The sequence below is a fragment of the Zootoca vivipara genome, chromosome 13 (assembly GCF_963506605.1).
Source record: "Zootoca vivipara chromosome 13, rZooViv1.1, whole genome shotgun sequence".
Lineage (NCBI taxonomy): Eukaryota > Metazoa > Chordata > Lepidosauria > Squamata > Lacertidae > Zootoca > Zootoca vivipara.
Genome location: NC_083288.1, coordinates 32,895,549 through 32,921,783, shown reverse-complemented (window position 1 = coordinate 32,921,783; position 26,235 = coordinate 32,895,549). Strand labels below are relative to the sequence as shown.

The 26,235-nt window shown below is 40.2% G+C and overlaps 2 protein-coding genes across 2 annotated transcripts; both read right to left on the bottom strand.

The window, feature by feature from the left end:
- Positions 1–1,431: 1,431 nt before the first annotated feature.
- LOC118095463 (vomeronasal type-2 receptor 26-like) lies at positions 1,432–12,826 on the bottom strand. The gene is made up of 5 exons (XM_060281232.1): positions 12,651–12,826; positions 10,732–11,023; positions 5,214–5,441; positions 4,291–4,417; positions 1,432–2,333 (listed from the first exon to the last, which is right to left on the bottom strand). The coding sequence occupies exons 1-5, from the start codon at positions 12,824–12,826 to the stop codon at positions 1,432–1,434; spliced, it is 1,725 nt and encodes a 574-aa protein (XP_060137215.1).
- A 1,590-nt stretch (positions 12,827–14,416) lies between these two features.
- On the bottom strand, positions 14,417–23,355 carry LOC132592954 (vomeronasal type-2 receptor 26-like). Its single transcript, XM_060281231.1, has 7 exons — positions 23,180–23,355; positions 21,165–21,456; positions 19,709–19,787; positions 18,940–19,601; positions 17,790–18,017; positions 16,466–16,592; positions 14,417–15,318 (listed from the first exon to the last, which is right to left on the bottom strand). Exons 1-7 carry the CDS (start codon positions 23,353–23,355, stop codon positions 14,417–14,419), a joined length of 2,466 nt encoding a protein of 821 aa, XP_060137214.1.
- Between the last annotated feature and the right edge of the window lie 2,880 nt (positions 23,356–26,235).

Sequence of the window (26,235 nt, the reverse complement as noted above, 5' to 3'; positions counted from 1 at the left end):
GTCCAGGCTGCTGCACCAGAAGGCTCACTAGCTTGATCCAACAGGCTTTATCTTTCATTCTGTTGTTCTGTAGTAGGGAATAGCTGACAGTGAAATCTGGCTCAACGAACTGGAAAGGAAAATAGTCAACTAATATTTCACAAATGGTTTGAAAAGGATGAAGTTCATTCCTTGTACAGTCTTCTAGATTCCATTATGCTGAAAGCTTTGAGGCAAGTTTTATCATTGAGAATTAAGACCAGATACAGATTTGCTTATAAGTAAATTTTGACAAGAATTGCTCCGAGTCTTCAAACTAAAATATACTACAAGAGAATAATGTCCGTGTATAATGTACTACTATTATTATACTCCTAAAAAAAATCCTAAAGCATTTTTTCCAAATGAATTTTCAACTAGGGATTTTTGGAGACTAGAAACATTTATATAAGGGAGCTGCTGAAAATGTGAAAATATTATGCTCTACATGCAGAGAAAAACAGAGATTATAGCAAAGGACAGAATTATTTTTCCTTTATTTTTTATTCCTCATTAGCTGTTCCTTGTTGTTCAACTCAGGCCTCAGCAAAAGAATATAATACGGTGATGACTTTTTTTACAACCTCATTTCCCTGTATGAAAATTTAATGAGCTTTCATTAAAGATTAGATAAAATCTTACTTTCAAAGAGATTTGATAAAAAAAACCTCACGCACAAAATGATTTTAAAATTTTTATTTATCAGTTTTTTGACCATTTTTGAAGTCACTGTAAGCAGATATAAAATTGAACCCAAGCTTTAGAGTCACATATATACAACATTATATAGGGTCATCAAACACACAAGGAAGCTTTTTTAAGATGCAGTAACAGTATAGACGCCGCTAGAGGACGATGTTTTGCTACCTCTCCTGTAGGTTCTTTTCCCAGCATGCCCGGCAGGGTCTGCTGGCTGAGTTTTGAGGTCCCAAAAAAGGGCTTTTACCTTGCGCAGGTGTGACAATTGTATAGCCTATGTTGCTAAGAACACTCCCCATTGTGGAATGTGGTGTTGTGTCCAAATTTGATACGGAATATATATAGAATTGTTAATACAATTTTATGAAATAGTAAAACGGCATAAAAAAAAAACGGTTTGTGCGTAACCTTTTTTAATATTTCAATGGAATATACCTCATTTTAGTCATTAATAGGCAAAAGTTCATTCATTTGTGCTACAGGAAATAATTTTTGAGGGGAAAAATGAAAAAGTCATCACCCTAGTATATAACATTTGAGGAGAAAGATGCAACCCGAGTTTGGAGGCTAAGATAGAGAGGATCTCCACAGCAAGCATGTATTTTCCCTTGGTGCTCGGGCAGCTGTTGAGTTGGTCTTTACCAATATTCTGTGGCACACAAACAAATCTCCTGTATTGTTTACAAATTATAGCAAAGGACACTTATTAATTCTTCAGACTTTTCTTCTTATTAGTTGTTCCCTGTTGTTCAGTTCAGGCCTCAACACAATAATATAACATTTAGGAAAAAAGATGCAACCCAGCAGTCCAGCACCAGAGGCTAAGATGGAGAAGATCTCCACAGCAACCATGTATTTTCCCTTTGTACTGAGGTAGGAGGGAATAAAGGACAGCCAAACGCTGCAAAAGACCAACAGGCTGAAAGTGATGAACTTGGCTTCATTGAAACTGTCGGGTAATGTCCGGGCGAGGAAAGCAACGGTGAAACAGATAATTGCCAGAAAACCCATATAGCTCACAACACAGTAAAACATAGTCACAGACCCCTCATTACATTCTAGTATAATTTCTTCTGCCATTGAGTGCATGTCAACATCTGGGTATGGGGGAGAGGTTGCTAGCCACACAGCACAGATCCCTGCCTGAACAAAGCAGCAGGAAAGGACAATGGTGTTGGCCAGTCCCTTCCCCACCCATCTCCTCATCCTGGATCCAGGTTTGGTGGCCATGAAAGCCAGAACCACAGTGATGGTTTTTGCCAATACACAAGAAACAGCCGCTGAGAAGATGATGCCAAAAGCGGTTTGTCGGAGGAGACATGTTACCTTCTGAGGTTGGCCTATAAATAGCAATGCACAAAGGAAGCAGAGCAGGAGGGAGATGAGGAGACTGTAGGTGAGGTTCCTGTTGTTTGCAATGACAATAGGAGTGTCATGGTGCTTCATAAATGTACCCAGCAGCAGAATTGTTATCAGAGAAAAGGAAAGAGAAAAACAGGCTAAACTGATGCCCAAAGGTTCTCCATAAGACAAGAAGCTCCGACTCTTGGGAATGCATGCATCCCGATTCTTGCTTGGATAGTCTTCATCTAAGCATTTATTACATTCATCTGTATCTGGAAAAAGAAACATGAGGTCTTGATCCCAGTTACATGCCACAAATATCAACAACATGCTGAAATTGTTCCCCTCTCTCAAATAAAATGTCTCCTTTCAATTCAGAGAGTACATATTAGTGGTTGGCACTATAGATTGTGGCACATGGTGGTTTAACTTGTTTAGAACGAATGTAGACATAAAGTAGTTTTTTCCCCTAAAAAAGATGTAGTAAACCTGCTGACAGGAAGCCATGTTAAATATGGCTCACATCCCAGGTTTTTGCAGGAACTGGGGTGGCTAGTATGGTTATACGCTATTCACCCTCACAGATGTTGAATGTATAGTCTGGGTGCATGCTGCAGGTAGCAGAAGAGTTGACCAGTTCCCCTTCAATTACAAAAGAACTACAAGCCCTTTGTTATTCTTACTGGATAAATGTATCCAGAATACCCAAAGGCCAGTGATCAGAAAGACACACACACACACAACACGACAGATTACGTCCACTTCTAAAGCTTCTTTCCAGCCCCTGCAAAAGATTTCATCCAAATTTAAATAGTAAAGAAAAGCAGTCATGAGGAAAGCATAGTTTGACATGTTTGTTCCTGTGGAACACAGATCTTCTGTGCACATTTATCTCCCTATAGTTATGGTTATCAATACTAAGATCCCTTTGAAAGTAAGTGGAAAAGTTAGAAATTATTATTGTTATTATTGTTATTCATTTATTCACCGCCTTCTACATACGTGTCTCAAGAAAAACAGTTTAAAACACCACAAAAACAAACAAGTTTTAAAAACCCCTGAAACAATTCAATACATAATAGACACCCATGGCATTCAGAAACCTATAGAAACCCATTCATCCAGTTGGAAAAACCTGACAGAACAAAATAAAAATAAAAATCAATTGCTTGCAGAAAATGCAGATAGTGAGTACCTGTCAAATCTTGACCATAATGCTATTCCATGTAAGAGGGACAGCCACCATAAAAAGCCCTACTTTGAGCTAGTGTGGTACAAGCATCTGATATCTTTGGAACTGCCACAAGGAGTTTTCCCACAGACCTCAGTGCCCTGTTAGGTATGTAAGGAACAAGGGGTTTTACAAGTAACCTTGGCCTGAGCTACATATGGCACCAGATGTTAGTACCAAGACCATGGTCAAGGCCAGATTTAGGTTTGATGAGGCCCTAAGCTACTGAAGGTAATGGGACCTTTTATATGTCCAAACCAGTGATATTTTAGGGAACAGGCTACCAGGCAGGGTCCATTACTTAAATCATAGGAGCCTACACAACACAAAACACAGTTGCTTTATGTAGGTTTTATTTTATGTGTTTTATTTTATCTCATATTTTGGAAATATACACCCAGTGTTTTTTTCCTTTACATTTTTTGGGGGGGCCCCAAGGGAGTGGGGCCCTAAGCTATAGCTTGTTTAGCTTATACATAAATCCGGCACTGACCATGGTCCTGTAGTAGGTTGGCAGCCAGCAGAAATCATAGAATTGTACACTTGGAAGGAACCAAGATGGCCATCTAGTCCAAACCCCAGCAGTGCAGGAATCTTTTGCCTAACATGAGGCTCGAACCCATGACTCAGATTAAAAGTCTCATGCTCTAGCATAGGCATCCCCAAACTGCGGCCCTCCAGATGTTTTGGCCTACAACTCCCATGATCCCTAGCTAACAGGACCAGTGGTCAGGGATGATGGGAATTGTAGTCCAAAACATCTGGAGGGCCGAAGTTTGGGGATGCCTGCTCTAGCAACTGAGTGCTCTCTCTCTCTCTCTCTCTCTCTCTCTCTCTCTCTCTCTCTCTCTCTCTCTCTCTCTCTCTCTCTCTCGTGTTATATGCCGTAGGTCGTTTACCTTCTCTAGCAACCTAGACATGGCTTAATACAAGCCTCATTTCTTTTATTTAGCAGTAACTATTGCATCTGGATCCAATCTCCTTTGTATATCTCTTACCCTTTTGATTTGAAATCTTCCCCTCTGGACATGGGATGCAGTCATAGCAGCAAGATGGCACCCCCTCCTTCACTTTCTTCCTAAAACCGGGGTGGCAACTCTCAGTACAGACAGAAAGAGGCCGAGTCTACTCAGGAAAGAAAAAGAGAACAGAATGAGAATCTTAAAATTCATAAACTTGGAATCCAGCATTTTATCCACCGAGAAAGGCAGAAACGTCTCCACCAAAGGCTAAGAGTGCTAAGAGTAAATTTCTTTCTGGCACTGAAAACCAGCAGCCTCGGTGGAAGACTCTGAGTCTAAACCAAGGAAGAAACAGCTTGGAAATCTAGCCCATGAAGTGAGAGTGAGGCCAATAGTGAGGCCAACCATACCTTTCAAAGGAACTCCTAGAATTGCAAAACAATTATCAGTATGCAGAAAAAAATGTGGATTTAATTAGTTATGTATTTTGAGAGAAAATAACAGTTTAAACACCCATTTTTGAAAAATGGAACAAAAAATGAATCCGTGACATGAAGCACTAATAGAGAGATGCATTAATTCCTAGACCCAGTGTCCCCCATCTACCCCAGCAGCTTGACTCCATTTCTCTCCCTCCCTCTTCCATTCTGTTCATCTTCAGCATCTCTTCTACTGTTCCCCTTAAAGCTTTAGTTGTCTCTTCTACCTGTTTCTGTTTGCTATTGGCTTTTCCCTCTGGTCTTCTGTTGCCTCCACTATCCACACTTATTCTCACACCCTTTCTGGGTCGGCTATTAGGATGGAAATTTTGGGGTCCACTTTGTTTCATAAGGCAAATACCAGTATTTCCACAGGTCTTTTATATTTATTAAACGGACTTAAATCTAGGCATCAGGACAGATGCTCAATGCTCATTCAAAACTGGATTACTTTCTTGATAAACGTCACCTGGAATCTACCTGGTTAAACCAGCCATGCCATGTTATAGCATCTTCATCAAGGGTGAACACTTGGCCTGGGGGAGCCCGGGGATCTATTCTCCCAATTCTCACTCTTTGAAAGGATTGGTTGGAGAAAAGAATCCAGTTGATAACATCCAAGCCAGATATTATCTCTCCATTCTGGTTAAAGGAAACTGTGTCTCCTGCAGTGTTGTTAAATGACACACCTCTCAGAAAGTGGTGAAGCTAAATTGAAAACAAAAGGCAAAAATATAGAAAACAGTGCATAAGCATTTACAAACTACCCCCCCCCCGTTTTTCAAATTTTATTTAAACTTTTCAATTATACATTTCACTGGTTTTATACATTTCACAAATTTTACAATCATTTTAACATTTCAAAACTTGACTTCCGTCCCCCCTTTCTGCGGTTCCTTAAATTTATTCTTAATATCCTCTGGATATCCAAATTAACTTACTTTGCTCATTTATTCATCTACTTTAAATATATACTCTTTTAAAACTGTGGGTTATTACAATAATCCTGCCAATTATCTTATCTGTTTGCAATTTATCTGTAAATATTCAATAAGCCATTTCCATTCTTTTATTAAAAAGTTTGTTAGCTTTATTTCTTATTCTTCTGGTAAGTTTCACCATTTCTGTGTATTCCATAAGTTTTTGTTTCAATTCTTCCTTTGCTGGGACTTCTGCTTCTTTCCATTTTGGCGTGAATAACATTCTTGCCACTGTAGTATCATACACAAATAATTTTCTTTTTTATTAGATATTGATATTACATATACATATTAAATGTACAAGGAAAAAGAAAAGAAAACATAAGAAAATGAAAAAAGTAAAAGTAAAAACTCATAAACAAACATTTTTGAATATACTTCCTTGTAAGGAGTACAAGCCACCCACATGAATAACTACAGTGGTACCTCTACTTACGAATTCAATGCATTCCGAACGCACATTCGTAAGTCGCAAAAATTTGTAAGTCGAATCCCATAGGAATGCATTGGGAGAAAAATTCGTAAGTCAAAACAACCCTATCTAAAAATTCATAAGTAGGAAAAATCCTATCTAAACCGCATCCAAGATGGCGGACGGAGCTCCGTTCGTAAGTAGAAACATTCGTAAGTAGAGTTATTCGTAAGTAGAGGTACCACTGTATTTATACATTTTAGGTAATAATTCCCAAAAGGAAAGCTTCTGGGGTTTTTAAAACAAAGGTTATTTTAAACATCTTTTTCATTCCATTATATATCATTTCCCAGTAAGCTTTAACCTTACCACAAGAACCTTCTTTCTCTTTACATTTCCAACACTTATTTGATTTAGATTTATACAATTTTGCCAATTTACTCGGTGCTAGATACCATCAATATATCATTTTCATATAATTTTCTCTTAAACCATAATATGCTGTAAATTTTATATCCATATTCAATATTTACAAACTAAAGCCTAATGAGGAATGGGAGACAATGAATGAGTGGGTGGGTGTTTCTGAGTGTGACAGAAAAAGAGAATCAATTGGTATAGAAAAATGTGTGAATAATGTCCGTGTGCATATGTGTATGGTCAGTGCATGTGTGTTTGTGTGGGCATTTGTGAGGTAGTCCAGTCCACTACTAGCTACAACTACGCCCACCGACATTTTTGCCCTTGCTACTGCTGGAATGAAATTCTAGGATATTTAGCAAGGAGGGAAACGAAGTCTTCAAACAGAAAAAAAGATTTGCCACCCCCATTATAATGCTAACAGTAGAATAATGCTGTGGACAATTTCAAATAATTTCAATTTCAAATAATAAAATGGAGGGGATATGTACTCATCCAAAATATTTCATGAAATGTTACTACATACAGGTGAAACTCGGAAAGTTAGAATATCGTCGAAAAGTGCATTTATTTCAGTAATGCAATTTTTTATTATTTGTTATTTTTCTTTTAATTTTTACAAATGCTTTCTTTTGGAAATTCCACAGTAATACAACAAATAGTTACAATAATATAAAAATAAACATCGCTATTACATTTCATTAATTACATTCCATTTACGCCTAACGACAAATAATTACAATTACAACAAATAAAGGCTTGACATATCTTGCTTTGCATGTCATGCATTTATCTCATATATTGGTTTCACCTTTTAAGTTGCATTACTGAAATAAATGCACTTTTCAAAGATATTCTAATTTTCTGAGTTTCACCTGCAAATCAGCAATATTATCATTACATGCTGCAACAGAATGATATGACTATCCCTGTGTAAATGATTCATACATTGATCTGAATAGGGCTAATCTCTACTTTCCAGTTGCCTGGAAAAGAAGGAAGAGGAAAGAGTTTGCAGAGGAAGAGTTGGAAAGAATGTAATACCCACCTGAGGTGGTTTACTCCTTTACCTGCCAAAACTGTTGCTTCCAAAGCTTTTGCCTTCCTATGTTCACCATTCGTGAATGTTTGAGTCTTGCTAAGGACATGGCATGTAAAGCATGGGCTAAGGCAAAGACAGCATTGTAGATGCTGTAGCTTTGACCTTGCACTGTCATTTCAAAGAGAGATCCATGAAGGTTCTCTACCTTCTCCATTCCAGTGCAGATATCACCTTCCACATCACCCAGAACTTGATTTGGGAATACACAGAGAAAGGCCTGTTGCCAGAAATCCCAGATAAAACCATCTCCATCTGCATTAGAAGGGTTTCTGTCCTTGATGTATTGATGAAATCCTGGTATATCATTGGAGTGAATTCTGAGGGATATGGCACCATGGAACATTCCTGCATCCCAATTCCTCTGATAGACCAATGAAATGAACTCCACGTTAGCTGTTGTTATCCATACCTTACTTTTTGCATTATTTGACATTTCCTCTAATTTTGATAGATATGGAAGCCATCTAAAAAATACAAAGGAATAAACTTCTCCATAGACTACCACTACATTGGCTTTGCTGCTCATCACTTTATCATGTATGTTTGCCCCCTGTTCCATCATGGCAAGACCATCGGAGAGAAAACTATGTTTGGGGACTCTTTCTATAAAGGCAAAACAGATGCCACTCTGGGAAAAGAGTGGGAGCACATTTTGTACAAAACTTTCTCCATTGTCATTATCCATCACAGTGATCCCAATCCATGTCCACATGAAATACAGAAGTAAAGAGAGAATCCCTGCAAACTGGTGGCCTTCCTGGGGTGCCATCTGATAGAAAGGGATTCGTGGGGTTTTATCATTCATCACTGGAGTGGGGCCATATATGAGCTAAAGAGAAATGGGTAGGAAAGATAATTATAACCGTAAGTGGTTCTATGCAGTGGGATTTGTGGTGTGGGGTGTGGGACAGGTTGGGCACAAGCAGTTAGTGCCAGCCCCTCCTCCAACCTAGGGAATTGTGGTTGTCCTAACAGCCAGCCCTTGAGTCTAAGGCTGATGTTGCTGAATGCCATGCTAGTTCTGAGTAAGGCCTCCCTCATCAATGATTCAATTATTGATGAGGATCTGCCCTATATCTGTTGAAGACAGATGCAAAGAATTCAGTTTCTCTACAATTTCCTTATCCTACTTTAGCACACCTTTGACTCCCTAGTCATCCAAGCATCTGCCTGCTTCCCAAGATAGTCTCTTGCTACTAATATATTAAAATAATTTTTTATTGCTGGTCTTAAATGTAAAAACAGGCTCAGGAGTAAACCCTACACAAATCTGAAGTCCCTAAGGCGATAGGACCTTGTACACCACCTGCTCTGCTTTCCTTGGCACGACATCAGTGAGACCAAGAGGGAAGTCTTGTCATCTGGGCAGGCCAGGACCACCATAAACACTGCAAGGAATTGCACCCTAGGGAGGTCACTTTGGTGTTGCTAACACAGTGGTTTGACTTCACCCCTGGTGGTGCACTCCATTGCCTCTCGAAGCAGATGGATACCAACATGACATCACACTTTTTACAGTCTACCTTAACACTCAAGAGGTTCAAAGGGATGTAATCAATGCCTCTCTGATTTTATTCAGATTTTATTCAGGCATGATTGAACTGTAACTTCATGCATATGTTTAGGTATCCATGGGAAAATCTCTTGCCATTCTATTTTCCTTCATATAAAGATCCCAATCTGCATCAGCCCCTGCCTGATAATTGCCATGTTTAAAAAAGAACCAAACACACTTTGTTAATTGCCAGATTGTGTCAGGATGCTGTCAGCAGCTCCCGGCTGGGTGCCCAGGAAAGTATAAAGACAAGGAAAATGTGTTACAGTCCTTTTTTATTTAAATATTTACAGAGAGAGGCTATAGGACCCAGCCTCTTGGATAATGGCATTGTCCCGAGTGAATCTCCACCCACCATCTTTCCCACTTCCTCATTCGTCATTCTCATCGTCACCTCTACAGGTGCTGCTACATGCCCTCTGTCTTTGAGCTCTTTGCTCTCCTGCTTTAAGGCTCACCAGATTGTGGGAGATGGAGGGTCTGGGATGCTTTCTAATAACAACGTGCCAGCTGGGTGTTGTTCTGACTCTCCCATGATTTCCCAGCTTTCCCCCTCATCTGCCTCTGAGCTGCAACCCCCCTCAAACCCCTGTTGCAAATCTGTCTTCATCCTCTTCATCCTCCCTAGAAGGGTCAGGATGGAGAGGTGGTCTCTACCATTCCTCCTCTGCACAGTCCCTGACAGATTGACATCTCTGCTGGTTTTCTCCTCAAACAGGTAGAACTTATCCATATTTAACTTTTGCCCCACACTTTAGAGGCAGAGGTCCACACTTTTCCGGTCTGTGTCCAAGCACTCCCCCTCCCACCCACTTTCTCAAGAAAAACTTGATCTTTACAGCTGAATCAGAACCAACAGCAAAGTACTTTTTTCATGCATTCCCATTTTCTTTGATTCAGCAGTAAAGAGCAGGTTTCCATGGGGAAATGAGCTCTCAGACACAGACCCAGAAAGCCCAGACCTGTGCATAGAAATGTGGAGCAAAGGTAAGTGTAGACAAGCCCTTAATTATGTTTTGAACTATTTTGGTGTTACTTCAATGAAAATTAACCTCCACTTTATGAAGTGGGTCTGCTTCCCAGTCTTAAAAATGGTCAGTCCGTGGTTGGCATGAACAAGTGGCTCACAGGATACTCCGTTCATTATTATTGGATGTGAGCAATATAGACAAAGAATTAACAACTTGACACATTGGAAACAATGAATAAGATGTCCATTTGAACATGGCCTGCAATAATGAAAGACATGCTTTCTGTTTCCAGATCTATCACTGCCTATGTAAATGTAGTACTGAATTGCAGTTACACTTTATGAATGTCATGTGGTTTTTCTCATTTGCAAATGAATACATTTTTCTTAGTCTCAGTGTGCTTTGCAAAAGAAGCAAAGAAAAATAATGGTTGATCTGATTACTCCCAATGTACACATTTCTGTCTCTAAACTATAAAATACAATCTGCAAGAAAGAAAGTATGAAAATAGTATGGATTTTTAATATTCCACACAGAAAACAGGCATAGGTGTCCTACCTGTGGAACCTTATAAATATCCAAGATAGTTGCCACATGAAGGGAGATCTGGGCATCAAGACCCCCAATGACAGCTGTCAGATTATTCTGTGTATCACATATATAGTTGGGGAGAAATTTCTCCAATGTGAATAAAAGTAGCATTGTGGCATGATATGTTTTCCTTGCATCAACATAGCTGTCATAGATGTTGAAGCCCAAGGTGATATTTGGTAATAGCTGAGGGTTTTCATTGATCTCCTTTACTGCAAATGTCAAGGCCAGGATGAGCTGGTAACTCTTGGGCACCACTCTAGAATAAGAATAGTGTACTTTATTAGAATAGTGTTCTACACATGTTGCACAAACCAAAAGGTAATTCCAAAGCAATCTCTTTGAATCCATTGGTGCTCAATCCCTTATGCATTGGTATAGAATTGTAAGACTGAGATTCTGTGCAGAATTACCTTTAAGTAAACCCAAAGAACACTATGGGATTTACTTTACTTTCTGCATCTGTATCTCATTATTATTTAAATATTTCGAAGGCAGTCTTTAGTTTAAGGTGGCTTATGGAAAGATAATAGAAACAAGAACCACCAACCATGAAACACACCAAGCATTTTGTGAAGATGCTTTCACTGAAAATAAGCTGGAGAACAAAATGAAAATAAAAAAGAAATAATCTTTTTAAAATCATGCCTTAGGAACACAAGAAAGTGATGATGGTGGTGACGGCATTTGTAAACTGAAGGATTATTGCTTTGTATATCAGGTGACATAAATAAAATAGGTTGCATCTGAATAATGGAAATCATAAATCTCCTCTGATATGAGGAGAATGATGTTTCCAAAAAGTCAAAATTCAGGTTATATGACTTTTACAGAGAAAGGGCTGCCAGAATTATGAATTTAACAATATGAAAATGGATTCATGAAAATTCTTTGGCTGATGGTAGCACTGAGATGTAGTTCATTTCCCCAAATTACAAATAAGCACTACCCTTAAAAAAATCAGTTGTGAATTTTGGGGAACGCTAAATTGGGTACACATACCCTCCAATGTTTTCCAGCAGAAAATCGGGATGCATGGACCATGGCTCAAGCAGGAGAATGGCACCAAAAGATGTGTGAATCAGCTGGCTGCCTCTCCTGTTCCAGCCCCAACCTGGAAGCTGCTTGCTCTCTTCCCTCCTCATTCTTTTCCTCCTCCTGTGCATCACACCACCATCACAGCAGCAATGGCTTGGACAGCGGCAGAGAGGGGCAAGCAAGAGCATGGCATGCAAAGGGAACTGTCTTTGCTGCACACAAAGGTTCCATTTCATGAAGATTCCCCTGCTAAGTGCAAGTGCAAGAGGCAAGCGCCTGGTCATCTTTCTCCCATTATCGGTGGAGGGGAAACAGGATATTCCCTGATGAAATCAGAATTCGGGATTGCTTCTGTAATTCAGTGAATGTCTCAGAAAATAGGATGTACCGGTATGGGGTACATCCTTTGTTTCCAGATATTTCCAGATTCTACCCCAGCAGCTCCAGTTTAAAGTGACTCTTAGTGAGCAGGACAAGGAAAGGTCTCACTGATCTATTGCAGATATTAATATTGGATGCATAAAAACTGAAACCTTTTCAAATAAAAATTGTCCAGACTCATAAATAAGATTTAAAGCTTTACTAACCAGGACTTCCTCAAAATAGGCACTAAGCAGTCATTGATACATATATATTGCAATATGGCACGACTCATTAGCCCACTCCTATAATTTTTGTGTTTTCCAAGCTGATTTATTGAGGAACTGGTTTACTGTAATCATCTCATTATTGTGTACTATAAAAGAATACATTTAGTGATCCATTTTTTGTTAGTCTTGTCATGTTTTATTATTTGTGTATGTACAATTTGTTAACAACAACAAAAATGAAATAAATCAAGTTCTTACACAAACTCTTCAGGCAATTCTGGTGGGGGTTCTTCAGTGAATTTTGCTGAGCTGGAACTGAAGCCACCATAAGAAGCAATGTGTCCAATGATGAAATTTCCTGACTGATGATACGTGTGAAGTGGACGGTGTAGATACCAAACCCCGCATTTAACAATGTGAGCTATCAATGCCATGTGAGGAAACAGCACCAGCAGCAAGGCCACCAAAACAACCATCATAAGTAAAGGGCAGATTTTCAATCTACACACAAATTCCCCCAGTCCCCCTATTTTGCTCTAAAAAGTGCTGGGTTTCTTTATAACATCCATCACATCCTCTCCTATTAGTTTTGCTTGTGGCTACTGAAATTCCACAAGAGGTTGGACAATCCAGTATAATTAACTGGTTTTGATAATTATAGACGAAGGTAATCACCTGTTCAAATCTGAGTATTTTTGTGGAAATTGGTGAAGAAACATGTTTGCAACATCTGGAATGAAATGTTCTTTCCCGCAGGTATAGAGATCCATTGGGGGGGGGCACACCAGACATACAGTAGCTATATTCTACAAGTACAGACAAAATTAACGTGTTTGATAATAAGGCTGGTCATCTCACCATTTGTTATTGACAATGGTAATCTGTAGAATGAAAAGTTGCCCTAGGCTGCTCAAATCACAATCCATATACATGTGCAGATTTTCGCTTACCTCATAGCAACCATCACAACTTTGGCAGATACGGCAGTGGGCTGGATCCCTAGTCACAAGGCTACCCCATCAGAGGGGTCCAGGAGTGGTGACTCTGTCTGGGAGTCCACTGGGGTACTGATGGGCCAGTACACCTCCCCCAATGGTGGCATGTGTGGGGTTGTGGAATCCAATCTGTGTTGGAGGTGACTCCCCAACACAGGTTCGGCCCCACCAGGTTCCTATCAAGTAACAAGTGGGCTACCTGATGCTGGATACATGCTCAATGCCTTAGCTAATATAAGAGACCCACAGCAAAAAAGTACCACAGGAATAACTACAGATGAAGTTTAGATAGCTGTGCTTCTTTAATTTTTATACTCAGGGTATATCGTACTTCCTGCTACAATCAGAATTCCTCAATGCGACCCATTTTTACTTCTGCCCATTTCCTTAAATGCTTTTAAAACCTCTATTAAATGGATATTTTGTACACGAGTGAATATTTACCTTGGGTTGGCCACTGTGAAAACAAAATGGTGCACTAAATGGACATTTCCCCTGATCCAGCAAGGCCCTTAACTTTAAGTACTTAATTTTCTTATGCTTACTTTCTGCATTGATAATGTCATCATGCAGTGAAGTCACTAGGCAGCACTGGACTTAATTTCTGCTGATGTTCTAGTCCAGCCTTCCTCGACCTCGGCCCTCCAGATGTTTTTGGCCTACAACTCTGGTCAGGGATGATGGGAATGGTAGTCTCAAAATATCTGGAGGGCCAAGGTTGAAGAAGCCTGTTCTAGTCTTAACTACGAATGGCAATAAAGTTGTTGTCTGTTTTACTGACTTGTTTGTCCTCTATGCCTTCCATGACACGCCCTTAACTCTAGAAGCTAAAAAGTGTTTGTCAAGGATTTTTTGTCTTTTAAAATAATAGCTCTTGCCTTTAATTTACAAATTCCCTACTTAGTCTCCTGATTATGCAGAAACCACTCTGTTTTGCTCTGAAACGGAAAGCCACTTGAAATTTCAAGTTTTCAGTCAGATGGAATGATGGAAGTATAAATTACAGCAGAGGACATACAGTATATTCTTCTACCTTTTTTTCCTTATCAGCTGTTCCCTGATGTTCAATTCAGGCTTTAGCACAATTATATAATATTTAGGGAAAAAGATGAAACCCAGCAACCCAGCACTAGAGGCTAAAATAGAAAAGATCTCCACAGCGACCATGTATTTTCCCTTGGTGCTCAGGTAGGTTGGAACAAATGACAACCAAACACTGCAAAAGACCAACATGCTAAAAGTGATGAATTTGGCTTCATTGAAACTATCAGGCAACTTCCTGGCAAGGAATGCCACAGTGAAGCTCACAACAGCCAGAAAGCCCATGTAGCTCAGGACACAGCAAAACATTGAAGCTGAGCCCTCATTACATTCTAACACAATTTCATAAGTCATTGAACTCATATCAATATGTGGGAATGGCGGAGCAGTTGCCCACCACACAATACAAATGACTGCCTGAACAAAAGAGCAGAAAAGGACAATGGAGTTGGCTAGCCTCTTCCCCACCCACTTCCTCATCTTAGATCCTGGCTTGGTGGCCATGAAAGCCAGAACCACTATGATGGTTTTTGCCAGCACACAAGATACAGCCACTGAGAAGATGATGCCAAAAGCAGTTTGTCGGAGGAGACAGGTCACCTTCTGTGGCTTTCCAATAAACAACAAAGCAGAAAGGAAGCAGAGCAGGAGGGAGATGAGGAGAGTGTAGGTGAGACCCCTGTTGTTGGCAATGACAATGGGGGTGTTGTGGTGCTTCATAAATGTTCCTACCACCAAAACTGTGGTCAAAGCAAAGGAAAGCGCAAGAGATATTAAACTCATGCCTAAAGGTTCTTCATGAGTCAAAAATGTTACAGTTTTCGGTATGCAGAAATCTTGATTCTTGCTTGGATAATCTTTCTCTGCACATTTATGGCAGTCATGCATGTCTGAAGAAAAAAAAATCGTTTTATTTCAGGAACATGGTAGAAATCTCTACTAAATGACACAACTGCCCCCCTCTGCTATTATTTCAACATCTCAGTCTCCAGTTGATAAGCTGAGAGGAAGTGGCTTCATTTCTTGAAAAGAAGTGGGAGCTGAACTTGTTCCCTCATAAAACTAAGCCATGATCTTCTTTTTAAAAAAGTAGTTTCATAATAAGAATGGTTTATCAAATGATGACAGTGTTAAGTGTCACCCCTGCCCAGCCATTTAACTATAGTCTGTCTTGGTATCAACTATGATTAGTCAGTGGAGCATTCTCAGAGTCTCAACTGGTCCCACACTTCCAGGCTGGCTACTGGTTCCATCTAAGCAGAAAGGACTTTAATAGGCTTCCTTGTCTCCACAGTGATGTTCCTGATCTCTGGCATTTGGGGGGGTTCTGAGTCTTGGCGTTCTCCCTCAGTTCTGAATCCTTCCACTCCAACATCCTTGCATTACATTTGTCCCCTACTTGACTTCCTTTGGATTACTATACAACCAGAAGCTTCTACATTCAGCAGCTTCATCCGAGGTTCTCCTCTATCAGCATTTCAATCACACTTCATACATGGATGAAAAGTAATCCTCTACACATTACATTGTTTTATACCAGTCTTCCACTGAACAACAGCCATGCTGCTTTATAAATCTATACAGTGGGTGTATATTAGGGACGCAGGTGGAGCTGTGGGTTAAACCACAGAGCCTAGGGCTTGCTGATCAGAAGGTTGGTGGTTCGAATCCCTGCGACGGGGTGAGCTCCTGTTGCCCGGTCCCAGCTTCTGCCAACCTAGCAGTTCGAAAGCACATCAAAGTGCAAGTAGATAAATAGGCGGGAAGGTAAATGGTTTTCCGTGTGCTGCTCTGGTTCGCCAGAAGTGGCTTAGTCATGCTGGCCACATGACCTGGAAGCTGTATGCAGCTCCCTCGGCCAATAACGTGAGATGAGTGCCGCAACCCCAGAGCTGGTCACGACTGGACCTAATGGTCAGGGGTCCCTTTACCTTTAATAGTATAAATATGATATACTGGTATAATGTGGCTTGGATTTTCACATATATACATAGGTAGTCTTTCATGTTCATATACATTTACCTATATTTTTCATACCTTTGTGCTCTGAAATCTTCCCCTCTGGACATGGGGTGCAATCATAACAGCAAAATGGCTCCCCCTCCTTCATTTTCTGGTTAGAACCAGGATGGCAACTCCCAGTACAAAGAGAGACAGGCCGTGTCTAATCCACAAATAAAAGAGATCAGTGATAATCTGATGAATAATAAGCTTGACATCATTAAATTTCTAGGGTGTTTCTGAATATTTTTAAGGAACAAGGCATTCCAGTAAAACTTTGAGTTTCTTTATTAAGTATCAGTTCAGAAACTTGATACCAACAAGTCTCATGCATGTTTTTATGGGCTTTTTTTAAGATATGGTTTTTGTGTGTAACCACTTAACTAGTGGTTTTGTGATTATGTTTCTTTAGTGAAAACACTAAATGCAGTTGTATCAAATGATTTTATATTTCAAGTAGACCCTAAGTAAAAAATGCTTGAGGACCACATTTACTTCTGGGCAGCCTATCAAGAGTCTCATGCCAGTGGTGGGTGGAGCCAGAGGCAAAAGTGGGTGGAGCAACATATTTAATTTTTAGCTTTGTACCATAGATTTGGTTTACAAGCAGATATTGCCAGCAGATGCAGGAAATAGATATATTTGAGTTGTGGTTAAACATTAACTAATCTAGATTTCATCTTTATCTTCAAGTTTAGTTGAATGGAAGGAGGTAGACTGAATGTAGAAAATCAACTGTGGGTTTATATTCAATTTGCAGTGGTGTAATCAGGACACGGTTGGTGCTGTGGTCTAAACCACTGAGCCTAGGGCTTGCCGATCAGAAGGTCAGCAGTTCGAATCCTTGCGATGGGGTGAGTTCCTGTTGCTTGGTCCCTGCTCCTGCCAACTTAGCAGTTTGAAAGCACATCAACGTGCAAGTAGATAAATAGGTACCTCTCCGTTGGGAAGGTAAATGGCGTTTCCGTGCACTGCTCTGGTTGGCCAGAAGTGGCTCAGTCATGCTGGTCACATGACCCAGAAGCTGTACGCCAGCTCTCTCTGCCAATAAAGTGAGATGAGCGCCGCAACCCCAGAGTTGTCCGCGACTGGACCTAACAGTCAGGGGTCCCGTTACCCTTTACCTTTAATCAATTCTAATTTAAATATTCCAGATATTTCTCAGTAAATAAAGCAACACAGCAACCAGAGCAAAAAAAAATGTGGGTCCTAATGTCTTCATGTATCCATGCCCTGTGAAAAGGAAGATTTTTTATAGGGGACATTTACTGTTATATGAAATTAATTTTTCATATCAATACCAAGGAAATACTCATTAAAAACTGGAAGTCTTTCTAAAGTGCCTACAGTTGGATCCTACCTGGTTAAACCAGTTGTGCCATGTTATGGCATCCTCAGTGATGGAAAATGCTTGTTCTGGAGGACCCTGAGGACCCATCCTCCCAACTTTCACTCTGTGAAAGGACTGGTTTGAAGAAACAATCAAGTTGATAATATCAAACCCAGCTATTAGTTCCCCATTGTGGTTGAAAGAAACCTTGTCTCCAGCACTACTGTTAAATGAGACATTTTTCAGAAAATGATGGAACTATATTAGAAAGGGAAAGGCAATAGTTTAGGCAAGGCTGCAACACATTTTCTCTCTCTCCAACTAACAGAAGGAACAGCATTGGGGGTGAGAAAAGATTCATGGAAGAATTGCTCACACTTTGCTGCAAATGTACAGAAACCATGGATACTACATGCGCCATAGAAATTTCAACACTCCGTGCTATTACAATTAACTTGACAGATGTATTTGGCCCAGCTTTCCCACACAACATTTAGGGGATGAGTGGAGGCGAAAACCCTTCCAAAATTGGTTGGGATGCACAAATGATTGAATAGAGGGGACTGTACATGCACTATTAGATAAGGTGGTCTGAGTATGGATAGCCTTTCTTATTTATTTTTATTTTTCTAAAATCAGGAATAGGTCTATTATAACAGTAATCTTCTCTTCATCCCTTGCATCAACATTCCTGGGAATGATGTTATATCATCATGTAGAGTTGTTAGAAACTAGATTCAAAGTAATCAGTTGCCAAAAAAGGTGACTTAGTATTTCTTTTTTTGTAGTGGAAAAAGAGTAGGATATAAAACAATAGCCTTGGACCACCTTATCTAATATTTTGAGTAACATGTCCCTATCCATCCAGTCCCTCATATTCTCTCTCTCCCTGTGTGTGTGTGTGTGTGTGTGTGTGTGTGTGTGTGTGTGTCTTACACACTCAGCCACACCTTCATAGGGAAATAAAGCCTCATTAAAGGGGAGCTGGATAATGACTGCAAAACAGAGAAGGCAAATTGAAATATGAAATATAGACTTCCACTTTTGCTAATGGGAGGAAGAATAAAAGGTGCAACTTTGAGCAGATGAAGAGTTAGGGTGTAAAGTTTTCTCAACAGATGGAAGCTTCTTGAAACACCCATGAAATTCTGTTCTCTTTCATGAGGAAGTCGTGCATTACCTTCCATAGCTTTTGTTTCTGAAGCTCCTGTCCTTTAGCATTTAACACTGCTCTGTATTTGACTCCAGATAAGGACATGGCATGTAAAGCATGGGCCACAGCATAGACAGCATTGTAGATGCTATAGCTGTGGCCCGTCATGCTTTTTTCAAAAAAAGATCCAGGAAGGCTCTCCAGCTGCTCTTCCTCAGTGCAAACATCCTCCTCTGCATCACCCTCATCTGGATTTGGGAAAACGCAGGCAAAAGCCTGTTGCCAGAAGTCCCTGATAAAACCATCTTCTGTTGTGCTGGAGGGCTTTCTGCTCTTAACAAATTGATGAAATCTTGGTTCATCATTTGAATGAATTGCAAAAGCCAAAGCGCCGTGGAATATTTTTGTATCCCAAGTCTTTTGGAACACCAGTGAACTGAACTCTAGCTGGGCTGTTGTTATCCACACTCTACCTCTGGGTTTAGTTTTCACGTATTCAAGTTCTGATAGATATGGAAGCCATAAGAAAAATGCCATGGAATAAGATTCTCCATAGGCCAGCACTACATTGGCTCTGCTGCTCATCACTTTCTCATGTATCTTTGTACCCTGTTCCAGCATGTCATAACCTTCGGTGGCAAAAGTAAATTTGGGCATTTTTTCCAGGAAGGCAAAGCAGACACCATGCTCTGAAAACAATGGAAGCACAGTTTGCACAAACCGTTCTGCATTGTCACTATCCATAACAATGTCCACTTGAAATGCATAAGCAAAAAGAGAATCCCCGCAGACTGACGGGGTTTCTGAGGAGCTACCTGGTAGAAGGAAAGGCCTGGAGTTTTATCATTCATTACTGGAGCAGAGCCATATAGGAGCTAAAAAGAGATTAGGGTAAGGAGGGAAGATAGCAAGATTAGCATGTATGTATGCATTTATTTGTGGTGTTTTTATGCCTCCCCATAATAAAAATTTATCTAGATATATTGCAATGAGTAGGAGGTGCTGCTGGCTCCTCCAACCTTGTGCTCAATGCATATATTCCCCTCTACTTCCTGATGAAGATCTTTACTCACACCTGCTTCCCAGGTTATGGGGGTGTCACTTAGAATCTTAGAATCATAGAGTTGGAAGAGACCACAATGGCCATCCAGTCCAACCCCCTGCCAAGCAGGAAACACCATCAAAGCATTCCTGACATATGCCTGTCAAGCCTCCGCTTAAAGACCTCCAAAGAAGGAGACTCCACCACACTCCTTGGCAGCAAATTCCACTGTCGAACAGCTCTTACTGTCAGGAAGTTCTTCCTAATGTTCAGGTGGAATCTTCTTTCTTGTAGCTTGAATCCATTGCTCCGTGTCTGCTTCTCTGGAGCAGCAGAAAACAACCTTTCTCCCTCCTCTATATGACATCCTTTTATATATTTGAACATGGCTATCATATCACCCCTTAACCTTCTCGTCTCCAGGCTAAACTCCCTAAGCCGTTCCTCATAAGGCATTGTCAGGGCAGTCTCGAGCAGATCGCGCGCCCTGGTGCTGAGGGGCAGAAATCGCTTCGGCGCCCCTGCCCTCGCAGGGCGCAGCATGGTTTCCTGCCTACCAGCCCGGCACCCTGGCGCACCACACCACCGGGGGGCTACCTAGAGCCAGCCCTGGGCATTGTTTCCAGGCCTTTGACCATTTGGGTTGCCCTCCTCTGGACACATTCCAGCTTGTCAGTATCCTTCTTGAACTGTGGTGCCCAGAACTGGACACAGTACTCCAGGTGAGGTCTGACCAGAGCAGAATACAGTGGTACTATTACTTCCCTTGATCTTTTTGGTTTTCCTCAGGTGGCAAAATATCTTAAGTCAGCTCTGAAGGCAACAATCCTTTCTCAGCTTCAATCTCTCTCAATATCATTTCTTAAAAGAGTTTGGGAACCTTTTTATAATAGGAAATAAAGAGAAGTTGCTGGCTGGGTTGGGTGGAGCTATACACTAGTTTCTCAGCAGGTGGACCACAGCTGCTTATCAGGAGGAGAGAGGCAGCAGTGCAAATGTCATTTAGTGAGCCACTTTGACACCAATGTTAAATCCCGGCCGATTTACAAGTGAAACATAATATTTTTCTTAATATTCACAGAGAAGGAAAGGGAATGAATCTGTCTTCTCCGATGCAGTCATTTCTGTCTCCAATTCACAAAATATATACTCCAAGGAAGTGTGAGTTCAATTCCTATATTCCATGCTCACATACTCACAAGTGTCCTACCTGTGGAATTTTATAGATATCCAAGATAGTTGCCACATGATAGGAGGTTTCGGCATCCAGCCCACCAATGACTGCAATTAGATTATTCTGCATGTCACATCTGTAGTTGGGGACAAATTTCTCCAGTGTGGATAAAAGCAGCATTGTGGCATGATATGTCCTCCTTGCATTGACATAGCTGTCATAGATGTGGAAACCCAATGTAAGATTGGGTAAGATCTGAGAGTTTTCATTGATCTCCTTCACTGCAAATGCAAAGGCCAGGATGTGCTGGTAATTCTTAGGCACTACACTAGAAAGAGAGTCGCATTCTGTATCAGATGGGAACGAACTCCTGCCTTGGCTCCCCATTTCATTTCTGATGCATCAGGGAGGTTTCCCTGCCCTGGGATTTTTTCAAACTTTTTGTTTTGGTTTTGTTAAAAGTCTTATACTCTCTTAGTTTCGCAGTGTCCTCGTTATTCAAAGGTGTTTGTGTGATGCACAATTTTTCAAAGTGATGTAATGTGATGCACTCCCCCACATTCAACAATGAAATATGCAAAAGTTGAAAGACTCATGTCTCAAATGCCAGTAAGTTAAAAAAATGTGTCACCAGTTAAAAGAGCAAGAATTGAAGCTTTACTGAAAAGGGAACATCTGGATATTGCTTTGATTCAGGAAACTTACCCCCCCCCCCCAAAAGGAAAAGACTTGAAGGCAGAAATATTCAGAGGGAATTGAGAGGGAATCAAATATGTGCACCAGCAATATCCAAGATACAGGGTGTGACTATTATTGCTTTAAAAAGGGGGGGTTCCCTGGTATTCACAGATGCTCTACATGACCCTAATGGCAGATATTTGCTTTTGAGAGGTTTGCTTTGGTCAAAAAATCTTTACAATTGACAACAGTGATGGAACTCAGACCCCCAATGGTCAAATTAAGTTTGTGGAGAGGATATATTTCAGAAGGTTAGGGTAAAGTGATTTCTTGATACCTTAGACTCTGACTATAAGATATGCAACATATGAATTAATGTAGGGTATTATATTCATTTCCCCTCCCCTCCCTATTATCCACCCCTAGTTCTTTTCTTTCTTTCTTTCTTTCTTTCTTTCTTTCTTTCTTTCTTTCTTTCTTTCTTTCTTTCTTTCTTTCTTTCTCTCTCTCTCTCTCTCTCTCTCTCTCTCTCTCTCTCTCTCTCTCTCTCTCTCTCTCTGTTTGTATTTTGTCTTTATTTTAAAAATTAAAAAAATTCTTTTTTAAAAATATACAACTCAGTCCAGAGAATCAATAAGTTTTTAGGAACAACCCAATCTTTGTAGGTTCCAATTAATGCCCTCTAGTGTAGATTAACCAATAAACAATATAAAATATTATTCTGTCAGTGTGCTTTAGACAACACTGAATATTTCCCTAATTGTATGTTCAATTGTTCTCTGACACAAAATTCTAGAAAAAAAATCATGTTGGTAGGCTGAAAAATCATTGATCAGATTTTCAAAAAATGAATTTTTTGCTTCCTTAAGATCCCGAGAAGGTCTGCTACATTCTTATTGAAACTAACCAAGGCAGGAGTCAGATTTTAGAGAACAATGGAAAATATACTACTGGAGAAGCTTGATCACTTATCTTTATTCTATCTTTCAATATATTTGTTACCTACAAATCAAGAGGATGGAAATTCAAATCTACATAGTTAATTGGCTGAGCTGGACATAGTCATGACACCATCTGTGGGGTCTACTGCCAGTTGTTGCTTTTAATTTTATTTTATGATTCAGTATGTTTTTCACCCACAGCATATTTGATTAACACTCTATATTGTGATTTTAAGCAATAAGCTTGAACTGATCATTCTTCTCTGTAGAGAAATAGGAGCCTCCCCACAACATTATATTAATTGCATTATCCTTTTCTATGACCTAAACCAATGAGGCAGTATTCTGAAGCTCCATCTCTGTAACAGATCATTCCGGTGACAAAATGCATGGAAATAAAAACAATCAAAGGAAGGGAAAGTAAGTCCTTACACAAGTTCTTCAAGCAATGCTGGTGGAGGTTTTGCAACAAAACGTATTGGATTGGCGGTGAAGTGAGCCTGAGAAGCGATGCCTCCAATAATGAGGTCTCCAGACTGATGATATTTGTGGAGTGGAGACTGTAGCTCATAGACATTGCACTTAACAATGTGTGTCTTGCATACCATGTGAGAAAGAAATAGCAGCAGCAAAATGATCAAGACTGACATGTTCAGTACAAGCACAAATCTCTCTACACACAAATTCTCCTGTTTTCTTCAATAACAGTGTGATTTAGAGTTTCTGTGAATAAACCCACTTGGCTTGCATGCAAGCTTAATCTCTTGATAGTTCTGCACCTTAGACTATACAGGAAGATCCATGCTTGTTTTCAGCACTTCTCCATACTTTAAAATGGTATTCAGTATATTTATGACTTCTTTTCCCGTCCTTGATATTAGCTCTGCTGAATGCCTTCAAGGATTTTCAGGTGCAGAATTAATTGCTGGGCTTTGATTATAATCACTAGTTCAACCCTGGAATTTCCCACTGGAATTGCTGGAGAAAGCTGGTTTTCATGTCTAAACAGATATTTTCTCTTCCACTTAGCTAGCAAGGGACAATTGGACTTGGAATGACATACAGCAAGAAAAGAACGTTATAAATAATAAACAGTTATCTGGAGCTAGAGAATAAATTATTTGCTTTAAATTTTGCTTAGGAAGTTCTGTCCTCAATTCTTGTTAAATAACATTTGCAGCCAGGCCGCCAGCCAAATTTATATTTAATCCATGCGTTCATAGATTAAATATAAATTTATACAGTGGTACTTCGGTTTAAGTACACAATTGGTTCTGGAAGTCTGTACTTAACCTGAAGCGTACTTAACCTGAAGTGAACTTTCCCATTGAAAGTAATGGAAAGTGGATTAATCTGTTCCAGACGCGTCCGCAGAGTACTCAACCTGAAGCATACTTAACCTGAAGTATGGGTGTAATTGGTTCTGGAAGTCCGTACTTAACCTGAAGTGTACTTAACCTGAAGCGATCTTTCCCATTTAAAGTAATAGAAAGTGGATTAATCCATTCCAGATGGGTCCGTGGAGTACTTAAACTGAAAGTACTCAAATCGAGGCGTACTTAAACCGAGGTATGACTGTATTCAATCCATGCATTCATGTAAATCAACCTTCACCTTCATTGATGATACTACTTAAAGAGCAAGAAACTAGTAAATGAGATAAATAAACTATAGAATGGAGAAGGCAATGATAACTAGTGAGGTGTCCTCCATATGTTGTTTGACTACAACACCCATCATCTCTGACCAATGGTCATGCTGGGTTAAAATGAGAGAAACTGGTGAGCCAAATGTTGCCCATCCTTGCTGCAGAAGAAGAAATAATGGAAGGTTGACTCTGATTGACTTAAGAGATCATATGGATGAAGTGAAAAGACAATGCAAGGCTACAGCTCAGAGTGCAGCTCAGTCTAAAATTATCAGAGAGGCAGGCCAGAGGGAAGCTTTCCTTCTGATTAGGAGAAGTAAGCAGGGATATAAATTCTACCCAAGGAGCTAACAACTAACCAATGCACAATAACAGACACAAATGGCAGCTGAAACTGGGGTCCCAAAAAACTGAGGAGGCAAAAACCCATGAAATTATTGTAATTGTTTTTATATGTGTAATTGTTTTAAATGTGTGGTTCATAAATGGAATGAAATAAATAAAGCAGTCAATTCATTTGTAAATGTTTTCACAAGATAGAAACACAATAGTTTAAACAAAAGCAACAACAAAATAGCCCCACCCCCACCCCACCAGCACACTTAAAAGGCTGTAGAATATTGATCAGCCAAAGGCCTGGTTATAGGGGAACATTTTTGCCTGGTGCCTAAAGGTGTATAAAGAAGTTGGTCAGATGTAATTTCCTGAGCAGAGCATTCCACAAGCAGGGAGCTACTGCGAAAAAGTCTGTTCTCATGTTGCCACCCACTGGACCTCATGTGGAAAAGGCACGTGAAAAAGGGCTCAGATGATGAACACAGAGTCCAGGTTGGATATGGGGAGAGGCAGTTATTGAGGTATTGCGGTTCTGAGCCTTTTAAGGCCTTATAGGTTCAAACCAGCACTCTGAATCACCACATGCAAGATAAAAAATGGATGCAATTTAACCATTGCTAAACTATACATTGGCTCACTAAAACTGTGCCAATCAGCTAGTCAAAATTAACTACATTCCCAGCTATATAGTTGGCCTAAATGTTAAGGGGGAAAGGCTTATAGCTACTTATCCCAAGCAGAGGAGACAGGATCATGTGGGCTCAGGCAGTAGCCAGTTTCGTACTTCCTTCACACTATGGTTCACTGTCATCAAGACCTAGGGCTCATCCTAGAGCAGTTTTCCATGTCTTCCTTGCTTTCTAGGCATGGATCCCTTTCCCCCACTGCTTCCCCTGGGAAAACCCACTCTTTAATACAGAATAGAAGCAAACATCAATGTGTGGAAAACTTGGCTGAAGCATGCTCCGATTCAACGCTAAACAGTGGGTTTTCCTGTTTTGAAGGTGGGAATGGAGGCTGCTTCAAAGGGTGCTTTTGCTAAGAGCAGGCACCCCCAAACTTCAGCCCTCCAGATGTTTTGGACTACAATTCCCATCTTCCCCAACAACTGGTCCTGTTAGCTAGGGATCATGGGAGTTGTAGGCCAAAACATCTGGAGGGCCGCAGTTTGGGGATGCCTGGCTAAGAGCTTAAGATTGACTTTCTACGTGTGACCTTTCTCCATTAGTGGGAAGGAGAAGTAGGTTGCACAAGCAAAGGCAGTGGAATCAACTCTTCCAACTCTTCCTGCACTCATAAGATGTTCATTTGGAAGGGAAGGAAGATCAGAACAAGGTGGGGTCTTAAAAGAGACTCACGAAAACCTTTGCAACCTTCTTCATGTTTCCTGAGATTAAGAACTTAAAGGGTAAGAGGGAGGAAGCTTTCAAAAGTATTTGCAATTCTTCCCCTTTAAGTCCCTATTTTCAACTTATATTGCCTCTCTACTCATCAGCATAGCAAA